We start from the raw sequence: 10,969 nt of genomic DNA on the forward strand, positions 1-10,969 counted from the left end.
GTCTTCACAAGCACATATCTTAGTCTCCCTTCTTACTATCCTTGTGAGTTCAAGTTTCAGAAAACTTGGAGAAGAGGAATGAGAGTTTTAAAGGTGTATATACCTCAAGGAGGGTCACTAAAACTCTTTACATTACCACCTCCCAAAATAAAATACAAAGTAGAAATGGATCATGGCTTCCTTATATTCCCTTTGCATTAGTCACTGACAGTCATCAAGCCTAGACTGTGTCCAGTTTCACTCTGTGCCCAAACATTGTACTCTGCTACATTGGGAATCTTCCAGATGGATGCATTTCTTTCCCTGTGTCCCTGAGTTTACTCTACCTCTCTACTGCTCCATAGGTTTGGAGACTTTTAGCCAGCTTATTTGGAGATCTGCTGATGGCACGGTGAGTGTAGGCCCTCAAAATGGGCTGCTTTTAGTCTCTGAAGAGGTTGGTCTTGATGTTGAGAGTCCTGGAAATATTTTATTTTACCTTAGATAGGGTAGCTTGAGATGGTCCCACCAAATAACATAAGAGGAGATGATGGAAATATGGTTTGGTAGATTTGACCTGTTTAGAATTACTGTAATTTGGTTCCCCTGAGTCATTGTTTGAGTATGCCCTTGAGATGGCACTGCTTTGGAAAAAAATAGGGATGTGTTAACAGTCAGTGAAAATTTAGAATTTATAGGCCAAGCGGTACGTGTGACAGCTGTATTTGGCTGGGATAGACAGTTGCTGTCTGGGTATGCGTCTGCTTATGGTCATTGATATGGAGGTGGGGGGGAGGTTCAGAGACATGTAACCCTGAAGAATAGTCACAGATTGGTTTTTAGAAAACTTTGTAGTTTTCCTCATCCCTCTCTACCCTTGTGGTAAGTTCCCTTTGGATTCTGACTTGTTTCATATTTGGTCTGCACAGTTCTTTATCAACAAGACAGACATTGTGGACTTTCCCCGCTTCCCTCACCGGGGCTTGCTGTTGGATTCGTCTCGCCATTACCTTCCACTGTCTAGCATCCTGGATACTCTGGTACTTAAGGCCTTTTTCACTTCTAGGGCTGTGGAGTAGTGGGGTAAGGAATAGACCAGGTACTATATTCCTGGAGTGTTGGTGAGAGAATATATGTAATTTTAAGAGCTCTTGGAGAATATTTCTGCTCCAAGACTCAAAAGATAACAAGAATGACTTAAATTTACCCCATTGACTACTGTGAACCAATACCCATGCAGTCTCCAGAGATACAGAAGGTGGTTTGGGAATTGGCATCTTTCATTAGGCAAAGCTAACTTTAGTTTAGTTAGGACAAGCTCATAAAAAAGAGATGATCAAAAACTTTAACTGGAGAAGTTCCTTTCTTGAGTTGGATATGCAGTCTCATCTGACAGTTGGCTTGGCTTCAGAGATATATGAGTTATGGGGCTGTTGAGTTCTCAGCAGACCTCATAGTTCACATCAACACTAGCCATACAACCCAACGCAAATGACAAGAGGAAGCATTGGTCTTCAAGCTATTTGGGGGCTTTTGGAAGACTCTGCAGCCCTCCTCTCATATCATGGCCAGAACATATCTCAAGAAAGAGATACCTCTTCTGCAGCCATCTTTGGATGTGCCCTGAGGAAGGAAGAAATGTGCTGCCTTCTCTTCATGCCCTCCTTCATGGGAAGATTTAATAGAGACCCTATAAAACTTAATTTGAAGCAGAGGCAGGGTGGAGCTGGGCCCAGTGGGGTATGCAGAGTAGCCTGACACCCTGCCCAGTGCTTCCCAAGTTTGAGGTTGAAATTGGAGAGGCCATGATGGGGGTTCACAATGTGTGCTCTGACCTACAGGATGTCATGGCATACAATAAATTCAACGTGTTCCACTGGCATCTGGTAGATGACCCTTCCTTTCCATATGAGAGCATCAGTTTTCCCGAGCTCAGCAGAAAGGTATGTTTTAATTTTATCCAGAGTTTATGGTATTGATATCTGAGCTTGGCAGTGGCCCTGCTGGCAAGAACAATGGCCCTCATCATAACCAGCCCAGTTTTAGGCAGACACACTGACAGTGGGGAAGGGGACTGGAGATTTGAGTCTTAACACTGTCATTACAAACTAGACTAAAAATCAAAGGTTGGAAAAAGATATATCAAGCAAATGGCAATCAAAAAAGAGCAGGAGTGGCAATATTAATTTCTGATAAAATTTACTTTAAGACAAAAACTACCATAAGAGACAGGAAAGGACATTATATTATGATTAAAGGATCAATGGTGTCATTAATTTGCTCTGTGACCTTCAGGGGATAATTCTGATCTCATTCTCCTTTTATTTATTTATATTATATTAAAACCAAAAAAAAAGCCAAACTCAACTGCCATGGAGTCGGACCTGACTCATAGCAACCCCTCCTTGGGTTTCCAAGGCAGTGTCACTATGGAAGTAGATTGCCCCATCTTCCTTCCGAGGAGTGGCTGATGGGTTTGAACCACCACGTTTCTGTTTAGCAGTCAAATGCCTTAGGCACTACGCTACCAGAGCTCCCATATTCAATTAAGTGGGTTTAATACCTACCTTGTTTATCTCACTGGCATAATGACATGCAGGCAAAACAAAAGATGTGATAGTTTGTGGGGAATTATGATAAGTTTCCTTGAAGATAGTCTCTGATGCCAAAAGGCTATGGGTAGATTTCTGGTTCTGGGGAGTCCTGGGGGCATTTTCAGTATCCTCTTTTCTACTAGCCTTCAGGAAATGAAAGCCTGAAAGGTGTCTTGTGCCATTCAGGGCTCCTACAACCCTGCCACCCACATCTACACAGTGCAGGATGTGAAGGAAGTGATTGAATATGCAAGGCTCCGGGGTATCCGTGTGGTGCCAGAGTTTGACACACCAGGCCACACTTTGTCTTGGGGAGCAGGTAAGAATTTTGTCTGCAATAGAGAGAGTGTGTTGGTCCTCCTCTGGAACTTCAGGGTATTATCAGCTCCTGGATATGTCATACCCTGGCCTTGTTCCCTGGAGGAGTGTTTCCCGTTAATTTTATCCACCTGGGAATGTGGAGAAAAAACTGATTTTGGGTGAAGGAGATCACTGCTTACTGTTAAAATATGGCGAAATTTTTCTCAGATGTCTTTGCCTTAAATGACATCCTTGCATACTGTTGTGCCCTAGAATGGATGCTGAGGAATTTGGGCCCTAGGGTAGACTCTAAAAAAAGCCTGGTATGGCCTCCAGAGGTAGAGTTGGACAGTCAGTACTCCTCCTCACTTAGGTCTTCCATATACCCCCAGCCTACTCCTACAAGTCCCCCAGACTGAGCCCCAAAGTTGGTTAAAGAAACAGTGAGAGACATATCAACCTTGTAGAAAAGTGAAGATACCTTGTGGCCACAGCCTCAGGAAGGAAAGATCTTGACCAAAGGAGATGCCTCTTAGGAAATGTAGAAAGATCTTGGTTGATGGGTGACCCAGTACAGGAGGAGATAGAGAAGAAAGATTTTGCCAATTTGGCTGGATCAGGCCTCTCTCTCTGCTCATCTTTTTAAAGGAGGAGAGCAGCCTGTGGAAGCAAAGGCTGACTCCTGACTCCTACTGGAAGCTGCATATCAGGGCAAGAGTGTATGTGGCTGACAGTTACCTGGTTTTAACCCAGCCTCTTGACTGACTGGTTCAACTGTGAATGTGATTGTAGATCTATTTGTATTTCCTGCATTGTGACTAAATGATGGTGATTACAAGTGCCTGTGAGTACCCGGGTGTGTCTAGCTAGGTGTGTGTAATGTTTATGAGCACGATTGTGTGAGTTATATCCTTAACTATGACTGTACATAGGAGACTGGGCATTTGTGGCACTGATTGTGGGGTTCTCTGTTGGCTTAGGTGTCCCTGGATTGTTGACTCCTTGCTACTCTGGCTCTGAACCCTCTGGTACCTTTGGACCAGTGAATCCTATTCTCAACAGTACCTATGAGTTCATGAGCACATTCTTTTTGGAGATCAGCACTGTCTTCCCGGATTTTTATCTTCACCTTGGAGGAGATGAGGTTGATTTCTCCTGCTGGTATGAGCCCTTTGATCTTCCCAGCCCAGCCTGATGAATTGCTAATTTAGAACAGAGGTTAGCCCCTGAGGGGAAGCCTATATCAGTTATTCCTGGAGACCAACCTCTGAGGCAGCAATCTGTCTCAGTCCAGATTGCTCAGATCTGGGGCCTTTCCTCTGCCCACCTGCAGAGAGGCCTTACCTGATTTTGGCAAGGCTGTGACTGTGAACCTCTCCCTTACTTTGCTCTCATAGCCTTGAGATATTTATGGAAAAACCATCTCTGGGCACAAAATTTTCTTGGCAAAATCCAGGCTAGGGAGAAATAATCCTTGCTTATGGAGGCTTCAAATAGTCTGGCTGAAGAGGCAAGACACAGATGAATTTGAAGGTAATACAGGACAGTGTCTAATTCAGTATTATATTTTAAGGTCCATACCCTCAGATCCAGTGAGCTTAAAAAGGGTTGAGGAGTTGCTTAGAGCAGTAAGGTGTCACTAGAACTGGGTCTGAGGAAGTTGGCTTTTTAGAGACATGGAGGAAGGAGAATAGCATTCCAGGAGGAGAACAGTATTAAAATGTAGACTTGGGACAAAGGAACTGCAAGTTGGTAAGGTAACAGACACCAAGACTTGTCAACCAGCTGGAATAAAGAATAAATATTAAAGGAACAGCAGAGTATGTGCCAGGGTGGTGGGTTGGGCAGCGAGAATCCAGTGTTCTGGAGCCCCAAGGTAAAACCTTGGATCCACTTGTGATAGCTTGGCGAGAGGAGGAATATGCATTCTTTTGAGGTTTGAACCAAGTACTCTTCAGGTCCAGACTCATCCTTTGTCAACCTATGTCAACGGCCCCTTCATAGAGCTCTGTTCAACCATACCTTCCACGTTTGGGGCTTCTGTAATCCTCAGTTGTTTGTTTTATCACATGAGAAAGGGAAGTGGTGGGAGGCCAGGTGACTCATCCTCAAGCTCTGAGCTTTTAAGATGTTGAAAGAAATAATCTCCATTTTCTCTTGGGATTCAGGAAGTCCAATCCAGATGTTCAGGCCTTTATGAAGAAGAAAGGCTTTGGTGAAGACTTCAAGCAGCTGGAGTCCTTCTACATCCAGAAGTAAGGAAGGAAGAGGGGTGGGGTGGGCAAGGTTTTTGGGGGGCTATCTACCAGGGTTGCGGGGTTGCATCACTTTCCATCCCAGGGCCATGGCCTGTGTAACTTATTCTCTGGACCCTGAAAGTTTCCTCTGTCCTATTCTTTCTGATTTGGAGTGGTCAGTTCCCAACCCTGGGGAAGATACCACTCAGCCAGGAGTAAGCCCAAGCCAGGGTTAACCCCTAGATTACTGGTAAAAACACCCAGGGTCTGTTTGGGCTGAGCGGACAATTTCTTTACATTCCCTTCTTTCCAGGCTGCTGAACATCATCTCCCTCTATGGCAAAGGCTACATGGTGTGGCAGGAGGTGTTTGATAATAAAGTAAAGGTGAGCCAGGGACAGAGGCGAGAAGGAGCCACCAGCATGCCTCCCTGGTGTCCCCAGCCCTCCCTTGCCCCTGCATGGACTAGTTCTCCTGGTTTGGATTAGGTTTTGATGGTCAAAGCACTTAAGACCATCTCTCCCTCCCATTCTAGAAAAGTCACAAAAGTCTGAGCCCTGGCTGGGTTTTTGTGTCAAAGCCTCTTGTCTATCTTCCCTTGCTGCAAACTAATCAAAAGTGATTTATGCTGATTTCTACTGCTAGATTACTTGGAATTCTTCATACTGGCATGATGAGCTGGGTTGTTCTTCCAGAGTCATAGACTGGGGTCTTCCAGATTTGCAGGAACAGAGCTTCCTTCTCCTACGTTGCTAATCAATAAGATCTCAGCCTCCTGCCACCTGCAGGACCTCTGCAGGAACCTTGTCCCATCTGCAGAAACATCTGGAGACTCTTGAACATACCAGCTCTTGATGAATCCCCTGGACCCTACTGCATGTCTCCTTTGGCTCACAACCATGTTGTGTTACTATCTCATTGTGGCCAGGGAGGCTGGAGGGGGCAGGTAGCAGGGCACACTCCTAGGGCCTCTAAAATCCTCGGCCACTGCTCTGAGGGGAGAGCTCAATGGTTACAACACTTATTTTGCTGTTGGGGAGCCGAAGGAGCACACATCCTTAGCCTGGGTTGCTGCATAAGGATGAGTCCCAAGCATCTCCTCAGCCATGTGTATCATTACCCCCATTTGATCTTTTGTGACAGCTTCAGTCAGACACAATCATACACGTATGGCGAGAAGAGACCCCAGAAACCTACTCGAAGGAGCTGGAACTGATCACCCAGGCCGGCTTCCGGGTCCTGCTTTCTGCCCCCTGGTACCTGAACCGCATCACTTACGGCCCTGACTGGAAGGAGGTCTACTTGGTGGAGCCCCTGGCATTTGATGGTGAAAGCATGGGGCTCACCTTGTTGATCAAAAGAAGCTGGGCTAGGGTACAGAGCAGGAGGCAAGGGGAAGACATTTCTGTTTAGGAGATAAAACAACTTATCTTAGGAGAAGGCCACATTGGAGAGGTGGTTGAGGGGGATCCCAGAGTTCACTCCACCAGCAGCAGCCTGTTGTTACTTGTTTTCCCTCAGGTAGCCCTGAGCAGAAAGCTCGAGTGATTGGTGGAGAGGCCTGCATGTGGGGCGAGTATGTGGACAACACAAACCTGGTCCCCAGGCTCTGGTAAGTGTTTTCTGAGAGAGGTGGAAGGTTGGGCTAATGGGCAGGGGTTCTCCCCTACAGACTCACTCCTGCCTCGCCATCTCCACACTCATACCCTCCTTTCAGGCCTGAGAGAGGAAAGGCATTGCAGTGACCCTTCTATATATAATAGTCACTTCCCACCTGGCTTACCCATGTGCTCCTCCAACAGCCCAGTAGGTGTGTAAGATAGCGATAATGAGGCCTGGAGAACAGGGGTGACTTGCCCAAGATCCAGCAGTCCAACAATGAGAGGCTGTGGTGCCTCTAATAAAAACTTACTTATACCATTTCCTTGTCAGCCACAGAGGCTGCAGCTTCACCACACCTGGATGGGTATATAGAGTTTACTTTTGAGAACACCTGCTGCTGCTGTTAGTAACAGTTTATGATGCCATTAAGACTTCCTGTATCTTTGGGAGACAAAGAAGGTGGGATCACTCCACAATTTAATGAAAATGGAGCTAAGCCCTAGAACTGCCAGCCCTCCATCTAGATTGTAGCTCTGAGCCAAGGTGCTGATCACATCTCTTGGCCTTGAGCTGGTCCAGGGGCCTAAACAAGGGGCAGTGGTCTGTGGCTGTCTAGTACCCCTGTAGGAAATACAGACCCAATGTGGTTAGTGCTGTCCTACCTCCAGGCCCAGAGCAGGGGCTATTGCCGAGAGGCTGTGGAGCAACCACCGTGTGACTGACTTGGAATTTGCCTTCAAACGTTTGACAAAGTTCCGTTGTGAGCTAGTGAGGTAAGCAGACTATGGGCCTTTCCAGGGTAGGTGGGGCAGATCAGGGGCTTGGAACCCACTCACTTAGAGGGAAAAACTAATAACAAAATCACCATTTATAGAGTGCTTACTATGTGGCAAGCACTGTGCTAAGCACTTTACATGCATTATGTCATTTAATCTTCATCACAACCCCTTAAGGAAGATAAATATTTTACCCCCATTTTAGAGATAGGCACAATAAGTTAAATAACTTGCCCAGAGTCACTCAGAGCCAGTATTTGAAATACGTTGCTGTATGCTATTAGCCATGGGCTGTGCCCTGGTGGGCTTTCATGACACTTACATCTCTGATGGGGATGGGCCGGCATAAGATGGTCATTTTCCTGATTCATTCATTGAGTATGTCTTAACCTAGAGGACAAGTCCCAGGTAGAGAGGCAAGCATTTTGGAGTTTGGCCCTCAACTGTAATTCACTGGGTGACTCTGAGTTAGTTCCTTACTTATCACTAAGCATGTTGCTTATTTGTATAATAAAGAAGGCACGTCTAGAGATCTGCTTATGAGACTGGTGAGGGCTTTAAATTTAGGAGGCTGAAACCTAAGGACAGGATTTCATTACCAGGCCCAGTGCATGGACTGGACAGTGCCTCAGTCCCCCACGGCACTTCATTTACAGCATTTTAGAGCCAGGAAAGGGGGGCTCAATAAGCTAGGAGCACTGAGCACTCCTCAGGCATCCACCATTTTTTGAAAGAGGCTGAATTACTTAGGGCTGGGGTACAGAGGCAGGAAGGATAGAAATAAGAAAGCATTCCCCAAAAATTTCTCTGTATACCTTGCCAACATTTGGCCCTAATCTCTGGTAGTTAGGTTGCCAAGAAATAGGGAGGCATCCCCCAAAATTTTCTGGGTCCATCTATATCAAAATCACCTGGGATACCTGTTCAGAATGCAAATTCTTGAGCCAATATTTGGCCCTAATTTCTGGGAGTTAAGTTCTGAAGTAATTTTGTTATACATTGGAAGTTTGAGATGTACTGAAATGGGGGAAGGGGAGACTACTGTTGTTATGAAGTGTTGTTATGGCCTAAGACCCCTTCTGAGTGACTTATCTCACCCTGTTTCTTCATGTCCTCTTGCAGGCGTGGTGTCCAGGCCCAGCCCCTCGGTGTAGGCTACTGTGAGCAGGAGTTTGAACAGACTTGAGCAAGTAGCTCCAGGTACCGAGGAGGGTGCTGGCCCTAGGAGAGTGGTAGTGGGGCCTGGCTGGCCAGGCTTCCACTGCATCCCAGCCAGGGGATAGAGCCCCTTGCCCACATGCCCACATGCCCCCATGCCCCCGTGTCTGGAGGAAAGGGGGCTGGTGCTGGCATCCAATAAAGAGTAATGTGATGTTTTTCTATCGTAAACATGGATTACCTGTGTGAAAAGGAAACACACACACACACACACACACACACACACACACGAGTGGCCCTGGGTAAGGAAGGAGCCAGGGCTAGTCTTCTGTACTTCAGCATGAAGGGGGTCAGCAGGACTCACCCAGATTAGGCAGAGTCTGCCCCTCGAAGGATCCTATAAATTGAGGGCTTGAAGGAGTTCTGGGTGTTCCCAAAGGCTCCAGACCCATACTAACCTGGTGACAGAATTACCGCCTCTCCCACGTATACTTACACTACTGCCTTCCTCTAGAGGTCTTCTCCTTTGGATTCCTTGTCACTTCAATATCATGCAAACATTGTTTAAATATTGAGCAAATCTTGTAGTCTAGGAACTATGGTAAGTGTTTAGTTTGAAGAAGTTGGTCCTCATAGACTCTGATCAGTTCCCAGTAATGCAGGCAACTTCCACCATTATCAACACACCCTTGCCTATTTTCAGCCCACAGCATCTCACAGAATTGGTGGCACAACTGAGACTGTAAGAACAAAGGCCCTGGGAGATAAAGGGGTGGGCTTGTGGCTTTCCACCTGTGACCAATATTCTTCTAGGAGGAAAGGTCTCATTGTGGACTCAAACTGGCCCACGGTGGATTCCCAGGCAGAGAGACCATTTGTGATAAGGACTTTGGCCATTATTTGCAAAGTTCTCTTTCCTGGTCCTGGGCTGCAGTGAAAAAAGAGTAATCCCAAGCATTTCTTTCAGAAAACGCCCAGTCTGGCAGTGTGATAATTGGAGTTGTGTGTCAACTTGGCTGCACCACAATTCTGAGTGGTTTAAGCAGTTGTGATGTGGATTGTTCCCATGATGAGATCGGATATATATGTTTTGAACAGCCAATCTGTTGAAAGGGAGTTTCCCTAGGGGTGTGGCCTGCTTCCAATATATTTATGGACATCCTGGGAAAAAGAGACACTCTTCTGTGCATTGGGATCCTGTTGTGCTGCCTACAACTGTCCATGAGCAAACAATCCACCATTCGGATTGGAGATCTTGGATTCGGCGTTCATTGGAGTTGGTAGCTGGTATACTGCCTGCCAACCTTGATCTCGTCAGCCCCTGCAGCTGCATGAGTTGGGAAAAGCCTCCAGCTTGACGTTTGATCCAAGAATTTGGGATTTGCCATCTTCTATAAGTGTGTGAGCCATTTTCCTAAGATAAATTTCTCTTTCTCTATGTAAGCTTTACTGATTTTCTCTAGAGAACCCAGCCTAATAGAGGCAGATATAGAAACTTGAAGAAGACAAGACTGAGAAGGAGTCCAAGTAAAATTGAGACCTTAAACACCATCCTTCAATTCCCTAATCTTTCTCTGAGGACCTAGTTGGAGGTAGACCAGCCCTGCCTTCTTGCACTGTTTCTGTAGGCACAGGGTGGGTACCTTCTACCTGCAAAAATCCTGTTGGCAGACAGGGTTTTCACACAACCCAACTTAGTCATGCCCAGTCCTCTGGACTAGAGAGATATTGGAACAAAGTCTTCACTACTTGCACTCACCACAGGAGCCTCCTTGCTTCTATCACCCAGAAGCCTATGAAGTGATTTTAGGCAAGGAACCTGCAAAAATGTTCATACATTTCAAATGCCCCTGCTTCTCTCCTGTTCATAACTATAATGTTGCTATTTTTTGGCACAATTTTAATTGAAAAAAGCAGACACTAAAGTTTTAAGTTTAAATCAATGAAGGAAGAGACCAGGAAAAAACACTTGAGTTAAAACAGTAAGGTTCTATATTTCTTACTCCTTTTGGAACCATTTCCTTAAATGTTACTATTTTTACAATTAAAAATTATGACAACATGTATAGGGTTGGCAGACAATGGTCCTATAAGTTTCTGTGTATGATCTGAATTCCCAGGTATATAGTAGAGCTGACAAGAGGCAAGGTTGTAGTCACTGCTTGGTCAATCCAGCTACCCAGAGGGACCAAGTAGTTGAACCTATGGGCTCGGAACCATAGTCCCAGGGGACATCAAGCTCAATTGGCATAACATACTACACAAAACATTGTTCCACCTCCTACTTCGTGAGTAGCGACTGGGATCTTAAAAGCTTGCAAGC

At 45.8% G+C, this 10,969-nt stretch overlaps 1 protein-coding gene across 1 annotated transcript in view; it reads left to right on the plus strand.

Annotated features, from left to right (window-relative positions):
• HEXA (hexosaminidase subunit alpha) overlaps nucleotides 1–8,674 on the plus strand; it is a 29,636-nt gene extending 20,962 nt beyond the window's left edge. The window contains exons 4-14 of the mRNA XM_007956942.2: nucleotides 345–391; nucleotides 909–1,019; nucleotides 1,821–1,922; nucleotides 2,760–2,892; nucleotides 3,854–4,034; nucleotides 5,042–5,128; nucleotides 5,424–5,496; nucleotides 6,254–6,437; nucleotides 6,632–6,722; nucleotides 7,381–7,485; nucleotides 8,611–8,674. Coding sequence (XP_007955133.1) covers nucleotides 345–391; nucleotides 909–1,019; nucleotides 1,821–1,922; nucleotides 2,760–2,892; nucleotides 3,854–4,034; nucleotides 5,042–5,128; nucleotides 5,424–5,496; nucleotides 6,254–6,437; nucleotides 6,632–6,722; nucleotides 7,381–7,485; nucleotides 8,611–8,674 — 1,178 coding nt within the window. The remainder of the gene's footprint in view (nucleotides 1–344; nucleotides 392–908; nucleotides 1,020–1,820; nucleotides 1,923–2,759; nucleotides 2,893–3,853; nucleotides 4,035–5,041; nucleotides 5,129–5,423; nucleotides 5,497–6,253; nucleotides 6,438–6,631; nucleotides 6,723–7,380; nucleotides 7,486–8,610) is intronic.
• Nucleotides 8,675–10,969: the final 2,295 nt, after the last annotated feature.

Source organism: Orycteropus afer, unplaced genomic scaffold (assembly GCF_000298275.1).
Source record: "Orycteropus afer afer isolate SDZICR_OR568_19922 unplaced genomic scaffold, OryAfe1.0 scaffold00015, whole genome shotgun sequence".
Classification (NCBI taxonomy): Eukaryota; Metazoa; Chordata; class Mammalia; order Tubulidentata; family Orycteropodidae; genus Orycteropus; species Orycteropus afer.